The 20,556-nt window shown below is 46.2% G+C and overlaps 1 protein-coding gene across 1 annotated transcript; it reads left to right on the top strand.

The window, feature by feature from the left end:
* Positions 1–119: 119 nt before the first annotated feature.
* ANKRD60 (ankyrin repeat domain 60) lies at positions 120–9,850 on the top strand. Its single transcript, XM_035122524.2, has 4 exons — positions 120–1,086; positions 2,954–3,084; positions 5,410–5,575; positions 9,238–9,850. Exons 1-4 carry the CDS (start codon positions 810–812, stop codon positions 9,498–9,500), a joined length of 837 nt encoding a protein of 278 aa, XP_034978415.1. The 5' UTR covers positions 120–809; the 3' UTR covers positions 9,501–9,850.
* The last annotated feature ends 10,706 nt before the right edge of the window (positions 9,851–20,556 follow it).

Here is a 20,556-nt window from a genome sequence, read left to right as displayed (position 1 = left end):
TGTTGACTTAACTTGTACCATAACATAGCAAACCCTTCCAAGCCTTTTAATAGGGCTACCTTCAAAATATCTCAGGCACCCCATAATGCCAGGCTTCAGGGAAACGTCTTCCTCCCTCCCTTTGGCCGTGGATAAGCAGAACAAAGCAAAAATAGTCTCTTACCATTTAAAGAGATTTTAATGATCACAGCAAAAGAACAGAGAGTCCATTCTCAGAGTAAAGGTGCTCCTAATTAAGGTTTACACCTACTCCCCCCCCCAAGTCACCCTCGCCACTTCCTCGTCTTGCAACCTGATCTCGCAACCACTTTGCTTTCTGTGCTGCCACCTTATTTGCTTATCGTGACCGTGGGCTAGGCGGATGTAGGCTCTCCAGCGAGAGAGAGTCTGTTAACTCTCTTTTTCCCAGTTCTTCCCAACTTTTGTCTTCTGAACTGTCTCTCTGCGAACCACTGTTCCAAATCTATACTATCCCACTGCTCCTGGGAAGATTCAAGATCCTGATCGGGGGGAGGGGGCGGCTGCTGCCATTCCTTCTCTATGCAGCCCTCCTCAGCACGGTCCCTATCACCTAATATCTTATGTTTTCCAGCAGTGAGGGATACATAGTGAAGGAAAGGAGATTTAAGTGTCTGTTATCTGCCGGGAGTTCCAATTGCAAGTTGTCAAAGGGGTGTCCTAGCTGCAACATGACATCACACTGGCAGTGCCCTGATGATCTGCCAGCCGCGCATTGTCCTGTGTCATGACATCATTGCTTTGATGTCCTAGAGGTTCAGATAGCAACAATCTGATGAGTGGTTCAGAGGATGCCGGCCAAGAAAAAAAATCCAGTGAGCACTTCCTCGCTCAAAGTGGGGACTTCTCGCGGCGGCATCTTATCACAGCATCGGTCATTACGTTCAGGGGACTTTACACCCCCCCAGATCCGATATTTTAACATCAAGCTGCATCTGGTGGAGGCTGACGAGGTCTATACGGTGCCCGAATGTCACCGCGACTTAACCATAAAAAATCTGAAGAACCGTCTGGAGCTCTTAGCTGGGATCCCTGTGAATTTCCAACGCCTCCACTACCTGGATAGAGGTGAGGTCCCTTTTCTACAATCAGCAAAAGTGTTACGGGAAAAGAATCCACCTTTCAGAGTTAGACCAGCTAAGTTTGGAGTCGGCATCCAAAACTGGATAGTTTCATGAGCTGTCTACCAAAAAGGGTGACTTTGTATAATTTCATTTAGCACAATTCCCTACTTTTTACTCTTTTGTATAATTCTGGTCCTTCTAGTTTTGAGATGGAAAAAGATACTGAGGCCCTATCCTTAATCACTGGAAATTTTATTCAGTTGCCCCTTTGTGGCTTCTAAGATTTGTGCAGTCAATGGCCACAAACTTTGAAGTGTATTTTGTTCAGCCTCAAGAAACCTGAATTAATAACCCTTAGTGTTGGTTTCTAGCTTCTTTTCATCTTGCAGGTGGCAATTCTGTCACACTATATTGTTCTGTAATGGAGCTGAGAAGCAGCGTAGTCCTAATCATATAGGAATATTGGTTGTCATAACATGAAATATTTTATGTTTAGTTGCTTTGGGAGTCCTTATTAGCCGCTTAATAATTGTTATAAAATACGTTTGCGAATTTGTACACTGTTTAGCAGTTGATCCAATTTGTTTTGCAATTGATCCAATACAACATTTGCAGTTCTACCTTCCTAAATCTATCATTTTGAGATAGCTTAGCTGTACATGGGTGGGTTAGTTTACTAAGCAATTCATTATTTGACCAAGAAACAAATGTTCATGAGAAAAAGGATGTTATGGTATGAGACACAGAATTTTCATGCTGGTAATCTCCACTGCCATTAAGCAATCACAGCAAACCCTAGCCCATATAGGTTTGAAGACAGGGTTGAAAGAATGTGGTCAGAATCTAGAACAATCAAAAAGTTTTGGCTGTTCCTGCAGAGACTCTTGTCATGAACTGCTTTAAAGCAGGGGTCGGCAAGTTCACCTTACCCTGGGCTGGCGCGCGCGCGCCCGTGATTTCTGGTGTCTGCGTCTGCGCAGACGCAATTTCCAGCACCACGGAAGCAAGTTCCCGCACCAGTGCAGCGCGGTGCGGGGACTCGCCGAGCGGGCAGCTCACTTCAGGGGCTGCTCGTGGGCTGGTTAAACGACCCCCGTGGGCTGGGCCTTAGGTTGCCTACCCCAGCTTTAAAGTTTGGCCAGAATTCTAGCTTTAAAAATACATTTTAATAATAAATTATAACCATTTATACCCCACCTTTCCGCCAATAAATCCTTGATGTTCCCTCTATCCCTGCCCGCCCACCCCCATTTTACCTATACAAAACCAATCCTGTGAGATAAGGTAGACCTATAGGCAATGACTGGCCCAACACCTCTCAGTGAGTTGCGTGACAGGTGGTTAGAGCAATTTGCTGCGGATAGTGCCAAGGTTGCCGGTTCAGTCCCCAAATGGGACAGTTGCATATTCCTGCATTGAAGGGGTTTGGACTCTCAGGGTCCTACAATTCTATTATTTGAACCCTGGTCTCCCAGATCCATGTCTAGCACTTAAGCGCACCACACTGCATTTTCTCTTCTTGGCTGCTTCAATGTTTTGATTTTTTTTTTTAATTAAAAAACCCGACGACGATTAATTGCAAAGACTGCTCTGCTTTGTGGAGGGACAAGTAATCCCTGTGCATATTATAGGAAATTATTCTTGTGTGTTAAGGGTAAGGACTAGGGAGAAACCATAAATTCATGCCCTAAAATGTAGCTGTTAAATGTCAGTGCCTTTCAAGTCACTCAGAGACCTTCAAGTGGACTGATGTTTGCTCCCTCCCCCCCACCCCAAATTGATCTTGGTCTTTCAACCCTCCTTTTCACATCTCAATCGTCATATTTTGCCTTGCAACCTTCTGAAGTTTTCCGAATTATCTCCTCCCACAGTGGATCTTGGTGACCTCACTATGTTCAAGCACAATGACATTATTCCTGGAGGAACCCTCACCATGCGAATATGGCCAGAAGACTCCTGGGGGCTATTGGTGTCTGCAGCTGTGACAGGAAACAACAAAAAGGTTGGTTTTCTTTTCTAAACGGGGCGGGGGGGATTCCTTCTACAGAAACTGCAGCGGACCTTGCTAAAGCAACTAGTTGCTTGAGACATTAAAAGCAGCCACATAATAATCTAAAGATACTACCTTGGTGCCTGTTTGTATCAGGCAGCTCAAGTTTGGCTCCTTTTTTAAAAGGGTAGTGGCATTTCTATAACGTCCTTTACTCACACTTGTCTCAGATGCATAAGAGAGAGAATCTTCACTTACATTGTTCAGGGTCACCATTTTGCTTATTTTGGGTCAAGTTAAAATTGGCACTGCATAATTTGCTTTAGCTTAATATGTTGCCAAGTCTGATAAAACGGGGACAATATCAAACCAATAACCCCCTAACCCTCCTAAAACACATTTAAAAGGGTGTCTGAAAACCAGGCACCTAAAGATGTACAGTATAATGAAGGCACCAGCTAAACCTCCCCGGGGAGAGCATTCCACAAAAAGGGAGCCACTGCAGAAGAGGCCTGTCATCATAAGAAGCCCAGATTCCCCATTGCCAACCTGCAGTTCCCCATCTTGCTGCTGCCCATCTTGATGAGTGCAGGGGCCTGTCATTTGTTGACCCCTGCTGAGACTATATAGGGCAGGGGTCAGCAACCTTTTTCAGCCATGGGCCGGTCCACCGTCCCTCAGACGATGTGGTGGGCTAGACTATATTTTGAAAAAAATAATGAAGAAATTCCTATGCCCCACAAATAACCCAGAGATGCATTTTAAATAAAAGGACACAGTTTAGTCATGTAAAAACACGCTGATTCCCGGACCGTCCGTGGGCCGGATTGAGAAGGTGATTGGGCCGCATCTGGCCCATGGGCCTTAGGTTGCCTACCCCTGATATAGGGGGAAATGATTTTTTATTTTTTTACTTACGGCATTAATAGCCAGGCTGCTCTCCCCCTACCCCTTCACAACTTGCTTAACATAGAATCATAGAATTGTAGAGTTAGAAGGGACCACGAGGGTCATCTAGTCCAACCCCCCTGCAATGCAGGAATCTTCTTCCTAACATGGCTGCTCGAACCCCTGACCCTGAGATTAAGAGGGTCCTGCTCTACCGACTGAGCGCTGATGGAGTGTTCTGTTTGGATTTGAAGGCTTGCTCGCTGTTTTGTGACGTGCTCAGTTGCCATAGTAAACCAAAAGGATTTTGAAATGTTTCAGGACAAGAGTTGCAGTTTAACCCTTAGCCATGCTTGGTTTATGTAGTCCGTCTCTCCTACTCTTAAGATTTATTGGATGAATTGCCTTCTGAGGCAAACTTCTTTGGCCTGCAGAGGGATTGGCAAACAGCACCCCAGGTGGTGATATCATTATCCTTGCTGTGAAATAAGCAAAGGAACTTCATCCCTAACCCAGTACATCACTGCTGGGAGGGATTGCCAAAAAATAACGTGATAACTGAGTTCAATACCAGTTTGGGAGTGGCCGCTGAGACCATATAACACCGGTCCTGAAAGATCTTCATTGGCTCCCAGTACACTTCCGAGCCCAATTCAAAGTGTTGGTGCTGACCTTTAAAGCCCGAAACGGCTGTGTACCTGAAGGAGCATCTCCACCCCGGCCAGATGGGCGCGGTATATAATATAATAATAATAATATTTTGAATTTGGGGAATTTGGGCTCTGAATGAATAAATACCGTACCCTAACAATATCTCTGACTCCCTGAAACCATCCAACCTTCACATTCACATTAAATCAGGCTTCCTCAACCTTGGCCCTCCAGATGTTTCTGGCCTACAACTCCCATGATCCCTAGCTAGCAGGACCAGTGGTCAGGGATGCTGGGAATTGTAGTCTCAAAACATCTGGGGGGCCGAGGTTGCGGAAGATGGCATTGAATAGCCTTTGTCTGATAATCCGCATGCATTTGGGAAGGATTTAGGGTTGCCATATTCTGAAGAGCGAAAAAAGACGACACATTTGCCGACTTCTACTTTTAACTATGGATTGCTGTGATGACTCTCATTTTACATACCCATGAAATAATGGATGTGTCCTGGAAAAAGAGGACATATGGCAACCCTAACATTTCCAGCGTATTGGCTTATTTTCTGCATTGCCCTTCCCACAATGATTCAACCCTCACAGAATGACGAGTCTGGCAGAGAAGTTCAGAAGCCAAACGGAAGGCGATGCCGCAAACCCGCTGGCTAGATAAACAGGAAAAATGTTGCCCATCTTCTACTGTCTTTCCAACAGCTTGGGATTCGCTCACAGCGTGCAATAGGTTTCCTCCGGGTCTGTTTAAATAATGAGTCAATACTTGTTTTGTGTCTTCCATTGCCAGATTGAGGTTGCAGGAGGTACAATGTCTTCCACATTTTCCACGGCCTATTCCACATCCCTGGGACCAGCGGAGAGGAACGAATGGTTAGCACACCGAACCTTTGCAGCTTTATTTATCAATGCGCGCAGGGGCCGTTCGGAGGCAGTGGATTTCCTGATTCAAAATGGTAGCATCCCTATATTCCGAAGGGGCCCTTGTAGCTGTCTAAGGCTGGTGTTTTCAATATTGCAAGTCTCAAAGTTTAAGGTGGTTAGGAATAAATAAGTGAATTGCTTCCAAACATTGTAGGAAAGGGAAAGACAAATTTCAGTCCAATATAAAAACCGGGGTCAAAATGGATAAAATTACAAAGATAGTATAATAACAAATGGACTTGTCTGTTGAGATGAAACTTGATCAAAACCCCTATATGACCAATATAACCAAAATTTGTCCAAGACCAGATGTGTTTCAGCCCAGCTGGCCATCCTTGGTGGTCAGAAGAAAACAATTACATACAATTTGATCACAGAGCATTAGTCCAATAGGTTAATTTGTCTAAAATTATGTGGTGAGCTGGTCGTCATATAACAACACATTGCTATGAGATTACTATGCCCAAGTGGTACTAGTTCTTAGTATGGGGTGGGTTCATTGTGCCCAATAAACTACGTACAGTACATCTTTTAGGTGTCTTCCAAAGCTTAGATACCCAATTGTCAGCTCCCCACTTACATTTTCCATATTGCAAAACTCGAGGAAATTGACCTGATAACAGTAGGACTAAGTCTATAGCAGTTACGCTTACAGTGGTGCAAACCCCTACTCATCAAATGAATCGAGAGCACAGCATGAAAACCTATTGCATTTATGTGCCTCCATCAATCCTGCATAAATTGTTCTCCTTCCAAGATGAGGCTTTTCAGTAAATTGAGACTGGGATCCAAAGAACTGCACAGTGAGTTTCATGGTCTGCTTCTTCCAGAGAGCTCCACTTGCAATGAGCTCCCCTAGCATGTTCTAAATGTGCACTAGAATTATGAAGTGGTGGAATGTATTGCACACCGCCTCCAATTATAGGTGGGTAACTCCATTTCCCAAATGTTCCCCGCATTTTTTTTAAAAAAAGCCTCAAAACCCTTCTGCAAGTTCAAAGCAAGCTAGCACATCAAGGGGAGAGGCTATAGCCTGGCAGATACCCTGTGGTGCTGGTTTTCTACTTGTGGTGAATTGTTCATATCAGGGGAAGCAGAAGCCTTTACAAAAAAATTGGAAAAGTCATTGTGTGGCAAAGCCCAGAGGTGGAAAGAATGCACTGCACTGCGTCCTGTCCACCTCAGGACTTTTGTCATATAATTCTCACCTCATTCTGCTGCATTTGCAGATTAACCCACAGATCTGCACTTATCTATGGATGAAGCTGGCTTGGAAGGAGGGTTGAGGCATTAAAGTAAAAAGGCAATTAATTACACCCATAAAGGTAAAGGTAAAGGGACCCCTGACCGTTAGGTCCAGTCGCGGACGACTCTGGGGTTGCGGCACTCATCTCGCTTTACTGGCCGAGGGAGCTGGTGTACAGCTTCCGGGTCATGTGGCCAGCATGACTAAGCCGCTTCTGGCGAACCAGAGCAGCACATGGAAACGCCGTTTACCTTCCCGCTGTAGCGGTCCCTATTTATCTACTTGCACTTTGACGTGCTTTCGAACTGCTAGGTGGGCAGGAGCTGGGACCGAGCAACAGGAGCTCACCCCATCGTGGGGATTCGAACCGCCAACCTTCTGATCGGCAAGCCCTAGACTCTGTGGTTTAACCCACAGCGCCACTCGTGTCCCATACACCCATAACAGGTCCCAATTTGGCCCGTGAGTCTCTCTCCTCCAAACCATGTCCCGGCCACGCCAGCAAGGATGTGGTTACGAAGGGACAATTGAGAGTACAGAGTGAGCTCCCAATTCTTCTATTGCTAGTGGGGCTCACTGGCAATGCTGATCAGCTGACCCTGGAGCCCAGTGGGGGATCTATTGCATTAGAGCAGAGATTTTCAACCTCTTTGAGTCCACGGCTCCCTTGACCAACTACATTATTACTGCGGCTCCCCTTTAGGGAAACATGCTCTGAAGCCCAGAAGCCCAGTTGTACCTCCCCTTGCCCGCAGAGCCGGCAGCCCCTCATCCCTTTTCAAACACTGCCCCTTGTGGAGTGTTGCCTCAGCCTCCTCTTCTTGGGAGCCCTCTGGGCAGGGGCAGCTACCACTGCCCCCCCTACCCCAAAGAGAGGCCTATTCGTCTTTCTTGGTTTGATCGGGAATGTTATACAGCGAAAAGATGCCTTAGAATAGCCTTCAGTGATTTTCGCAAAAAGAGTGATGAGATAAGCAAAATAACCTATTTCGCTAGTAGGAAGATATACAACGAACTTATAGTCAGGAAAAAACACGCATATTATCTTAAAAAATGGTCAGTCATCTAAATAATAATCTATTACCTACTGCCCCCACTATTTCCCAACAATCCTGGGTAGATCATTACAGCAAAATATTCAATGACTCAGTTTACCACTCTCCTGCTGATGATGAGCCTATTCCTTTAAACACTCCAAACTGGCCCCCAGTATGTATCGATGAGATAAAGGTTTTGATTGGAGAATTAAAATCTGGAAAGGCCCCAGGCCTTGATGGGATCCCTGTTGAGATCCTGAAAAAGTATGTCGATTGGTGGGCATCTCCACTTGCTAATCTGTTCACGCTTATTGATAAAACAGGACTAGTCCCGAACTCTTGGCTGACCTCCATAATATTTCCAATATATAAAAAAGGTGACCCTGAGCAGCCATGTAATTATCGACCTATTAGTTTATTATCTACCATATGTAAACTCTACTCAAAACATCTAGAGAGATACTTATTAGATTGGATGAAAAAGAAAAGGATTATTGGTCCTGAACAGATTGGCTTTACAAAACACAAATCAACAATAGACCACTGTCTATTACTGGCATCCCTAGCTGAAAAATACACGAAATCGGATAGGGGGAAGCTGTTTGTGGCCTTCATCGATTTAAAGTGCGCTTTCGATTCAATACCCAAAGAGAGGCACGTGCCTCCTCATTCCACCACCCCCCCCAGGGACCTGGGAGGAGGATGCCTCCCAGCCTTAGCGGCCCAATGGAAACTGGCCAAAGGTGAATGTGAGGCCCGCACCTTACTCACCTTGGGAGGCAGCAGTGGCAGCAGCGGGCACCGCCAGGCCTGCATGGCAGAATAATAATAATGTAATAATTTATTATTTATACCCCGCCCATCTGGCTGGGTTTCCCCAGCCATTCCCCTTTGGCGCTCCCCTTTGGCGCTGGGCACGCAGCTCCCAGGCAGGCCTTGCACACAGCAAGCACAAGCAAGGCCAGTACCGTGCCTGCCTCCCTGCCTGGCCTCCCACTTTCCCGTCTGTTCCCAACAGCAAGGGCTGGTGGACTGGCTGGCTGAGCTCCCTCACCCACTTGCTTGCTTACTCTGAGGCTCCTGGCAACCAGCACCCCTTGGCCAGCCTCAGAGGTACCATTCGCCTGGGGAGCTTGTAGCCAAGGCTGCTGCAACAAACAGCCAAGCAAGCCTTTGGGAGCAGAGACGTGAGGGGGCATCAGAGGAGGGAGGGGAGGGAAGAGGGGCAGAGGCCAGTGTTGCCCGCAGCACCCCTGACTATCATTCAAGGCACCCCAGGGTGCCAGGGGACACTGGCTGAAGACCACTGCATTATTAGAGGGTTAAAGAATTTATTGTCTTACGAAAGTTTTTTGATATGTTAAACTCTGGTCTGTTCGATCCCTTGTTTGGTGTGCTTCCCCCTCTCCAGGTGCTGACGTGGCATATAAAACGCCGCTGGGTAGAACGGCCCTCCACGTTGCCGTCACCTCGGGCCACTGTGACTGTATGGAGCTGCTTCTTGGCCACGGGGCCAAGATTAGCGATGAGGACAATGATGGCTATAATGCTGTGATGCTGGCCCGCCAGTGGGGGCAGAAGGAATGTGAGCGGAGGCTCTTTCGGTATCAGTGGAAGGTGCGGGTAGCCAGAAGTTCTATCAGGATCAAATCGGTGGATAAAGTGGAACCTTGACTCCGAGTCTAAGACCCAGTGGAGGGGCTTGATCACTTGCTGAGAAGCACCTGGTCTGAGCATCATTGAATGTTTCTCTGGGAAGAAGAGCAGGATGCACTCTAAATGGTTTAGTTTAGGTTTTGTTTGTTTGTTTGTGATAAGTGATGGTTACCTCTGTTAGTTAACACTGCCCTTCTCAAACACAGAATTAATGGATGACACTTTCATCCCTGTGTGTGTTTGTGTGTGTTTAATGCAGATTTATAAACTGCTTCACCACCCAACGCTACCAAAGTGCTGTACAGTAGAATGAATTACAAAGAGCTATAAAATGATTTATACAATTGTGGAACTGATATTCCATAAAATGATTGGGTCACAAACAAACCAGTAGGTACTTATCTAATTTCAGCTGGTAACTGATTCTAGGGGCTGAAGCTACAATTCTAAAAGCCTGGTTTCCAGGACATACTAAGCACACCTATGGGATTTGTGGAACTCACTGCCTATTGGCAATGAATGCAACTACCTTAGCGGAGGTGTAATAAGGAATCAACCGTGTTCTGCACCAGCTTTAGTTTCAGGACTAAGTCCAAGGGAAGCCCCATGTAAAGCACATTGCAGTCATCCAGCCTTGGATGTTATTGGATTTGGGGGGTACTTATTTCTCATTACTCCTATCTGCATGTCACATTTATGGGTTACGACTGGCACAAGCCAGGAGCTCATCTAATTCTTGGAGGACCCAGTCAGCAGCACTTTGGGGAATGGCTAGAGAAGACAGCTCCTTCCCTTCTTAGTCCATGGCCCAGTGATTCTAAAACCTAATCTTGGGTGGCAAATTTGGCATGTAATATTTGGGTAGTAAACTGTTTGCCCCAAATTTGCTACCCTAGAACCGAATCTGGGCAGGGATGGGATGCCTCCAGTAGGGATGCTGGTCACATACTTTATTGTTGTTGTTGTTTAGTCGTTTAGTCGTGTCCGACTCTTCATGACCCCATGGACCAGAGCACACCAGGCACTCCTGTCTTGCACTGCCTCCCGCAGTTTGGCCAAACTCATGTTCATAGCTTCGAGAACACTGTCCAACCATCTCATCCTCTGTCGTCCCCTTCTCCTAGTGCCCTCAATCTTTCCCAACACCAGGGTCTTTTCCAGGGAGTCTTCTCTTCTCATGAGGTGGCCAAAGTATTGGAGCCTCAGCTTCAGGATCTGTCCTTCCAGTGAGCACTCAGGACTGATTTCCTTCAGAATGGATAGGTTTGATCTTCTTGCAGTCCATGGGACTCTCAAGAGTCTCCTCCAGCACTATACTTTATAGACAGGTTTTATAGGATAAATAGAGGTATTATCTCCTCCAATAACAGGTAGGTAGCCGTGTTTCCAGTGTATCTGAAGAAGTGTGCATGCACACGAAAGCTCATACCAAAATAAAAACTTAGTTGGTCTTTAAGGAGCTACTGAAGGAATTTTTTAATTTTGCATCTCCTCCAATACCTTTAGAACTTTTAGAACAATCACTCTAGTACTTTTAGAACAATCACTCTAGTAGGACACCAGCACATCCCTGTGCTATATCTCTGCTGCTAGTGGTGGAAGAAGAAGGGTCCAGAAATTTGTTGGACAGCCCTGCTTCTTCAATGACAAGAACCCCTTCCCTGGTTTTGAAATGTGTCGCCACTGAAGACAGGTTTTAGTCCTTTTTGTTTCCAATGACAAACTTAGTTGGTCTCTAAGGTGCTACTGGAAGGATTTATTTTATTTTATTTCGACTACACCAGACCAACATGGCTACCGACCTGTAACATTTTACTTCTGTTCTGAATGCGTTCGTTGGGGTGCCATTCTAACAGTACCCGGTAGAGGGCGCTCAAGGATCAGACACCAAGCAGCTAATTGCTGTCGGGTCTTTCAGATTCCTCTGGAGACCAGGGAATACTCCAAAGACCAACCTGCAAAACCGAAGGGTCAGTTTGGTATTTGCCTTGTGGCATGGGATTGTCATGCACATAAAAGGAGGGAGGACACAAAGCAGGGATGCTGCACTGTCTGCAGCTATGACTGCAGCTTCTCTTTTCACCAGAGCTATCCCAGGGGTGGTGGTATTGATATTATTATTATTAAAAAAGGTAAAGGGACCCCTGACCATTCGGTCCAGTCGTGACCGACTCTGGGGTTGCGCGCTCATCTTGCATTATTGGCCGAGGGAGCCGGCGTATAGCTTCCAGGTCATGTGGCCAGCATGACAAAGCCGCTTCTGGCAAACCAGAGCAGCACATGGAAACGGCGTTTACCTACTTGCATTTTGACGTGCTTTCGAACTGCTAGGTTGGCAGGAGCTGGGACCAAGCAACGGGAGCTCACCCCGTCACAGGGATTCGAACTGCCGACCTTCTGATCAGCAAGCCCTAGGCTCAGTGGTTTAACCACAGCACCACCTGTGTCCATTATTATTATTATTATTATTATTATTATTATTATTATTATTATTAATTAATTTATACCCCACCTTTTTCTCTGACTCAAGGCAGCTTACAGGTAAAATAGGAACAGCTGAAAACATTTTTAAAACTACCCAGTCATTAGAAAACGAGTAAACTTCCATAGAATGAAAACTACATGTTAATCTAAAAGATCTATTAAAGATGATTGCAATTAAAACAGCACGGCACCAGCCCTTTCATTAAAAGCAGCCTGTTCCCCAAAGCCTGTTGGAACAAGGAGGTCTTTAGCAGTGGACGAACAACAAGGAGGGAGCCCGCCTAGCTTCCTTAGAGAGCGAGTGCCAGAGTCTGGGAGCAGCCACCGAGAAGGGCCTGTTGAGAAGGGTACAGGGCCCTGTGCAAATTGCACGGTGTGGGCCTCCTGCCGCCTTCATCTCCCCAAAGCTCAAGGACCGTAGTTCAGTTGCAGATACTCCATTGCACAGAGAAGGCTGTGAGTTAAATCCAAGCACCTCCAGGCAGGGCTGGTGCAGGGAGACCCTTTTCTGAAGCCCTGAAGTCAGGGCAGACATGCTGAGCTAGGTGGAACAGTTATCTGACTCAGTGCCAAGGCAATTTCCTATGTACCCCCCCCCCCCCAAAAAAACCCGGCTTACTGTTCATTGCTGTTTTGCAGCTACTTGCGGGTGTGCGTCTCCACAAAGCATGAGCTCTGGGGCTGTTACCCCTATTCTCCCCACCCCACCCTAAGAAACTCCTGCTTTCCACAATGCCCAAAGTGGAGTCCCTAAGACGGTTGGATGGTGCCTTTGTATGCCTCCTGGAAGCTCCTGCAGCCAAGCTGGTGCCAAACGTATCGCTCTGCTTCCCCTCAGCCCCTCTTGTCTGGGCGGCCCAGGACCTCCATACACACTGCCTGGCTTGCACCCCAGGGAGGCCACTTCATAGAATTGTAGAGTCGGAAGGGACCCCCAAGGATCATTTAGTCCAAACCCCTGCAATGCAGGACCTTACAGAGATCGAATCTGCAACCTTGGCTTTATCAGCACCACCTTATCAGCAGCTTGAACATCATCCCTGGAGGCACACTCCCTTGTCTCTTGAGACAGACTGATGGATGCCAGCAACTACAATTCTAGCCAAGCAAAAGCAGTTGAGGAGACCTTGGAGTAGCATTTGTGAGTGATGGTCTTGGTGGGAGGGACTGTCCCTAAGGGATGGATGGAGAGAACTGGGCAGCCATATTGGATCCTCTGGCCTTGGCATGCTTCACCCCGGCTTTGCTGCTTCTCCACTCAAAGTGATGCAAGAAGGTGTAAATAATAACAACAATAAATAAATAAATAAATAAACAAACAAATAAATAAATTATTACTTATACCCCGCCCATCTGGCCGGACCTCTCCAGCCACTCTGGGCGGCTCCCAACAGAATATTAAAAAAACAACAAAACATCAAACATTAAAAAACTTCCCCAAACAGGGCTACCTTTAGGTGTTTTCTGAAAGTCAGGTACAGTGGTACCTCGGTTTTCTAGTCTTGGAACATTTCGGTTTCCGAACACTGAAAACCCAGACGTAAATGCTTCCATTTTCGAAAGCGCCTTGGACGTCAAACAGCTTCTGCCGCGTGTTTTTCAGTTTTCTCAATTGAAGTTTCAGCCAGCCCTTTCGGCCTCGGTTTTCAAACGTTTCGGAAGTCGAATGGTCTTCCAGAACAGATTACGTTCGAGAACCGAGGTACCACTGTAGTTGTTTATTTCCTTGACATCTGATGGGAGGGTGTTCCACAGGACGGGCGCCACTACCGAAAAAGCCCTCTACCTGGTTCCCTGTAACCTCACTTCTCGCAGGCCCTCGGAGCTAGACCTCAGCGTCCGGGCTGAACAATGGGGGTGGAGACGCTCCTTCTGGTATACATTAGTTTTTAATCTGCAAAATGGCCTCAAAGTACAGAAATGCACTTTCACCCAACATTTACAAGCCATTATGCAGGTCAGCATGTGTAAGGATGTCTTCTTATGGTTTCCATGTATAGACCACACGCTATGAGGACACCTCAGAGCAGTTTGCAGTTTGTTTGTTTGTGTGTGTGTGTGTGTGTGTGTGTGTGTGTGTGTGTGTGTTCAGCTCCCATCATCCCCAAGTAAGGCTTGGAAATGTCCCCGTCTGAAACCTTGGAGCGTTGCTGCCAGTCAGTGTAGACAATATTGAAGAAGAAGAAGAAGAAGAAGAAGAAGAAGAAGAAGAAGAAGAAGAAGAAGAAGAAGAAGAAGAAGAAGGGGGGGGGGGAGTTTGGATTTGATATCCCGCTTTATCACTACCCTAAGGAGTCTCAAAGCGGCTAACATTCTCCTTTCCCTTCCTCCTCCACAACAAACACTCTGTGAGGTGAATGGGGCTGAGAGACTTCAAAGGAGCCAGCTTGTTGGAAACCTTTTCAGTTGATTACATGCCTGTCGGATTCTGCCCTCCGCCATTTTCTGATTAGCATTTTATGCCTAGTTCAAGGGTGGGCTGGAGGAGGAGACTGTGGGTATTTTGGATTCCCCTTCCTTTTTACTTAATTTGTAAGCGACAACAAACAGGATAATCAGACGAGAGTTAATGCAGGTGTGGGGATGGCGCGCCGAACCAAAGAGCGTTTTAAAATTCAGCACGGTGACCTTGAGCGAGATGTAATTTCAAAAGTGACTTAAATGTGCTGAGGCTACAAAACGGCACTGTGAGCGTGGGGCTGGAGAAGGAGCTCCTGAGCAGAGCAGACATATTGAAAATGATTTGGCTATATTGGGATTAGGGTCTGATAAGTGACTTATGGGGCTCGCAGCAGAGAGAAGAAGAAGAATGAGGTAATGAGGCCAGGGACCAAAAGCAATAAGAGAGTGCGGTCTGAGCAAGAAGAATGTGGAAGATAGATCAGTCCATCACCGGGAAAAATCACGAGCCGCATGGAAGTAACTACAAAATTGCACCCGATCGAGGCAACTGCTACATTAGCAGGAGGGCCATGTGATGCTGCTCTGTGGGTACAGGTTGGGCACCAAACATTTTCAATGCACCCACTCCCTAGCCTTGCATGCAGAAATCTAGCATGTCAAGGAGAAGTTGTAGTGCTAATTTTCTAAGTAAGGAGAAACTTTTTATACGATGGCCAGCTTTGGCACCATCACTGCTCATCAGAGGTCGTCACCCTTTCATGTGTGTAGTGAGATGCATGTGTTACATTGCACACAGGAAGGCGGTGTGGGTGCTTTTGCTGCATAATTCATTTTATACCATTTATGTTTATATTCTACTCTTCTTCGATCATGGAACTCAAGGCAGTGTAGATGCATTTCCCAAGTGGTTACTGAATTAGGAACTGACCAGAACAAGACCTGCTTAGCTTTGTAATGTGCCTTCAGACCATACCACAGGACCTATTTATTTTTCCTTTCCTTTTCTGTTTTAACATAGCTGTAGGTTGCATGTCTAGGCAATGCTCATCTAAAGCGGCTTACAAGAATAATAATAAAACCCCACCACACAAAAAGAACATAATTATGAAGAAAAGCAAAAGAATAAAACCCATTCAATTTGTTAGCAATCTGTAGGACAGTAAAACATAACGGAGTCAACTTTAACCCTAGTTCAGCTGGGGTGGTAAGTGGATCCAGAATTACTCAAGGGAAGACCAATTAAAACAAGTCTTTAAGGCCCTTTGAACTCTTGGGAAGGTTAACAGCCTGCTGAGGGCCTTCTGGCGGTTCTCTGACAGCGAGAAGTGAGGTTACAGGGAACCAGGCAGAGGGCCTTCTCGGTAGTGGCACCCTCCCAACAGATGTCAAGGCAATAAACAACTATCTGACTTTTAGAAGACAGCTGAAGGCAGCCCGGTTTAGGGATGTTTTTAATGTTTGAAGTTTTATTCTGTTTTTAATGTTCTGTAAATGTTCTGTTGAAAGCCGCCCAGAGTGGCAGGGTAGAAATATGATGATGATAATGATGATGATGAAAGATAACAAATGGCCCCCTTTCTCTTGTAGATAAGGATGTTGGAGAATTCTGTCAGAAACAAAAACGGGAGTGGAAACCGCCACCATATGCACATTCCTCCGAGGTTGGAAATCACACAAGTGAACAAGAGCAGTATTCCAGACAGTTATTATTGTTTTTAGACCGCAAATGTTACATAAAGAATTATATCGTTTTCTCTGTTGCTTTTGGGTGTTTTCCTTCCATTGCAATACATGGAAATCAACTGCATAATAATTAATTGCACCAAGCGCATATCATGACGAATAAGGTAGGTTTCAGCAGAAGCCGAACTGCAGCAGAAAAAGAACAGCGGCGATTGCACTGAATGCAGGAGGGCATGGAAATCTCTGCCTCCTTACATGCCTACCTGTGGGTATAATAACCTTGCACCATCCACATTTCCTTGCCAGTAGGTGAGGAGGCCTCAGATCTGAGCAGACGTGGCAAGGCTCCTTTTAAATGTGAGTGCAATGGGTAGCCTGCCCCTCAGAAGCTGTGAGGAAGAGGTTTATGAGTTTCTTGTCTAGCAGTACTCAGTGATCATGATAAGCCCATCACCGGGACGCTCAGAACTCCCACTATAATCATGAGGCCTCCATGAGGGACGGTCCAGGCTTGCTGGATTTAACATAGCCCCAGTTCCGTTGTCATCTCTGTTGTCGCACACTTAAGCAAGTACCCTCTAGTAATTTTATTCCTTATTCACATGCACACTTAATGTCCTTAGTCATTAAGCTGAAAAATGTTAACCTTGTCATGGTTAGTGACTAGAAGCAGAAAAGTCCATTTAATTCCCAGGGGAATGAATTCTAATTTTCTGCCTGTCAGATGCTGACATTTTACATATTTTCCTCCGTCTCCCACCTCCACCCTCCACTTTGCTTAGTGCTAAATTTAAATATGTGTCATAAGAAAGGACCTTTTTATTTGCTCCAGAAAACCCCGGAGGCTTGGAGGGGAGCCAGCAGGAGCTCTTCTTGACCAATGGCTGTGGTCGGAGCTGATCTGTATTTTCTAAAGAGCAGGGAGAGAGGTGAGAACGCAAAGTTGCAGACAGAAGGTCACAGCAAAGGACACATTAGTGCTTCATGTCAAAATAGATTTGGCCGCCCCCTTTACAATCCCCTCCCCACAACCCATGCACTTAAATGAGAGGGGAAACAACTGATCTGGAAGGATATATATATATATATATATATATATATATATATATACTGCAGAAAGAAATTATGTTAATCAAAGAGACCAGTGTCTAATGTTTGTCATTAAGATGTAGCACTTTCTATTTGACTTGCCTTTGGGGATATATATATATATATATATATATATATATATATATATATATGGGGATATATATGATGAAATGGAAACATGTCTGCAGAGATCTGCAGAGATGGTAAGTGTAATTGTTGGGGTGGAAGAAGATGTCTTGCAACTTGACAAGAATAGATGGCATTTACAGGGAAGAGCAAGTGCACAGAATAATAGAATTGCAGAATTGAAGGGGTTCCAAGGGTCATCTAGCCCAACCCCTGCAATAAAATGAAGAAATGCTGTGTCCCATTCAGCTGCACTCTCCACACTCAGTTCTAGCTACAGCAGGCTTGTTGAGTTTCCCAGTGGGCCCAAAGGATGGGGAAAGTCCCCCCTCCCCCCTTCTTCTCCCTCTGTCCTCCTCCTCCAGCTGCTAACAGCTGTAACATTTGCAGAAGAAAACAGCTCATTTCCTACCCTTTGTGAGAGCGCCTCTGCCTTGTGTGATTAGATAACAAGTTCCCATAGTTGCTTTCAGGTGATCTGTTTGTTAAGCATTCATCCTTGCTTGCTTGATAGTTAAACGCCACCAGCTATTTACTGAGCAAACATTCTGATGTCTTCATAGGGAGGCTAGATAACATGAAGTATCTCATACTTTCAAGTACTGTTTCCCCATATAAAAAGTTTGCTCTTTTGAGGAAGCAGGTTTTCAGAACCTCCAACTGTCCCTATTTTCCAGGGACAAGTTCTGTATTTACAGAAGCTGTCCCGGTTTCTGATTTGATATCGGAATGTACCGCTTTTCCTTAGGACGTTGGAGAAGTGCTGGAAGGTATGGGTTTTTTTGTGCAAGAGAGCCAATTCATATGCGATCCGGTATGTGATTGAGCCCCACCGGAAGATAGTGGCAGTCTGGAAATGCCATTGTGTCTTGATGACCACTATCAATTGGCTGTGGAGATGCAGGGAATGGAAGGTGCTCTGTGGCCACAGGAATTAGGGCCATTATAGGGAGGCATCTTAAAAAGCAGAGACATCACCTTGCCATCAAATCGCCGAAGAATTGATGCTTTTGAATTATGGTGCTGGAGGAGACTCTTGAGAGTCCCATGGACTGCAAGAAGATCCAACCTATCCATTCTGAAGGAAATCAGCCCTGGGTGCTCACTGGAAGGACAGATCCTGAAGCTGAGGCTCCAATACTTTGGCCACCTCATGAGAAGAGAAGAATCCTTGGAAAAGACCCTGATGTTGGGAAAGATGGAGGGCACTAGGAGAAGGGGACGGCAGAGGACGAGATGGTTGGACAGTGTTCTCGAAGCTACGAACATGAGTCTGACCAAACTGTGAGAGGCAGTGGAAGACAGGAGTGCCTGGAGTGCTATGGTCCATGGGGTCATGAAGAGTCGGACTCTACGACTAAACGACTAAACAGCAACATAGGGAGGTTTGGGCCAGATGCCTCTTTCCTTGAATGACATCTAGTTGCGCAGAACAGGCCTAGCAGTGCCATACAACACAACGAAGAACGATTAGTTCTCTTCAGGCAGAGAAATTGTGCTTCCATTGCCTGATTTCACTTACCAGCATTTTTCTATCTCTGTCTCTATCTCCCAGCCGGCTTTTAAGGCTGAAGCTGCATCAGCAGCGTCTAACTTGTGCCAATGTGAGAGGGAAGGAGATTCAGCTGGAGCTGTGGAACTCATCCTGCCTCCCCAGCGAGGAGCTTGAAAGCACTAGCTGTTTCTCACTTTGGTGAGGAGTTGAGAGGAGGAGGGTGTTTATAGACACAGAAAAAGAGGAAGACATTTTTAGCTGAGGTCAGGCTAAGGCATGAGGCTGCTTGGCTCTTTCTGCCAATAGGGGAGAGGATTTGATTGTCAGTTGGTAGCCTGGAGGAATTGCTGGGAACTGTAGTTTATCGACGGGTGCTGGCAATCATAGAATTGTAGAGTTGGAAGGGACCCTGAGGATCATCTCAGCCCACCCCCTGCAATGCAGGAATATGCAGCTGTCCCATACGGGGATCGAACCTGCAACCTTGGTGTTACCAGCAGCACCTTCTAACCAACTGAGCTATCCAGGCTGATGACAGCAGTATGGGGTGAACTACCAAGATTCTTTCAGGGGAAGCCATGTGCTTCCAAGCAACCTCTTTATTGATCATTCATCCTGAGTTGTTTGCAGGGAGATTAGGCAACTATATAAGGAGCATCCACTTTGATTTGTTTCCTGGGATGGGCACCACATCAAGGCAAGAGCTATTCCACCCTTCCCAGTGCCATTTTCCCTTCACTTTCCCTGCTGTGCAAAACCTCCCCATCAGCTTAGGCTGCGTACACACCACACATTTAAAGCACACAACATTGCCCTAAAGAATCCCGAGGACCACAGTTTGTTAAAGGGTGCTGGGAATTGCAGCTCTCTGAGGAGCAAACAACAAAGCTCTTTGGGGGAAGTCATGTGCTTGAAATATGCGGTGTGTACGCAGCCTTCATTGCACAACCTAAATTTGCCAGTGTGCGAGTGGATCCCACCCAAAACCAACGACAGACTGGAAATATCTGTCTTCAAGGGTTAGCAGCTACCTGATCTCCCCTCCGCTTTCTTCAACTGGAGATGCCAGGGATTGATCTGGGAGCATTTTTGAACTCAAAGGGTGGGAGCTTGCAGCCCTTCCTCAAAAAGAGCTCTGCAAGAGCGGCCAGAGTTCCCTTGAGCTCAGTATTTTGTTTTCCTCTGTGGGCCAGCTGGACGCATATGGCCTCGAAGGCCACAGCCCTCCCTTGTTTATCCTCAACATCCAGTGATTACGCCATCCACAAAATAGCTTTTTTTGTAACTCCCGGCTCTTAAAAGCATTCTTTTGATAAAGTTCATCCTGCAACTGATAATGTGGATCCTAATGGCAAGGGAGCTTGCTCATTGTTGCAATCCTGGTGATCCAGGAAACATATGGAGGGAACCACGAGGGTCATTAAATACAACCCCCCCTGCAATGCCCAATGTGGGGCTCGAACCCGCGACCCTGAGACTAAGAGTTTCGTGCTCTACAGACTGAGCTATGCTCCTGCGACATTCCCCCCTGCACACAAACCTGTGCTGGTGTTGGATCAGATTTGTTTTGAGAATTGGGCTATTTGCAATACAGGATTCTGGCACTCTGTTGAATAAGCCCAGATAGCTCAGGCCAGCAAGTTGAGCCTTAATTGCAAGGGTAGGCAAACGTTCCCTGCTTTTACTGGGTTCCCCAGTCGTTCTGACCAGGGGAAAAATCCTTCCTGTACCACATTTGTCAACCAGTTACACCCTGATCATGCAAGTGAAAAGCTCTATAATCTATTCTGTCTG

The sequence above is a fragment of the Zootoca vivipara genome, chromosome 7 (genome assembly GCF_963506605.1).
Source record: "Zootoca vivipara chromosome 7, rZooViv1.1, whole genome shotgun sequence".
Lineage (NCBI taxonomy): Eukaryota > Metazoa > Chordata > Lepidosauria > Squamata > Lacertidae > Zootoca > Zootoca vivipara.
The sequence above is the reverse complement of the archived record's forward strand: the minus strand, read 5'-3'. Positions and strand labels throughout refer to the sequence as shown.

Bases quoted from the DNA above. Each gene is read 5' to 3' on its own strand.
- ANKRD60 (XM_035122524.2), top strand. From the start codon at position 810: ATGCCGGCCAAGAAAAAAAATCCAGTGAGCACTTCCTCGCTCAAAGTG. The intron at 1,087-2,953 runs GTGAGGTCCCTT...CTCCTCCCACAG, and splicing joins CCTCCACTACCTGGATAGAG to TGGATCTTGGTGACCTCACT. The intron at 5,576-9,237 runs GTAGCATCCCTA...CCCCCTCTCCAG, and splicing joins GGATTTCCTGATTCAAAATG to GTGCTGACGTGGCATATAAA.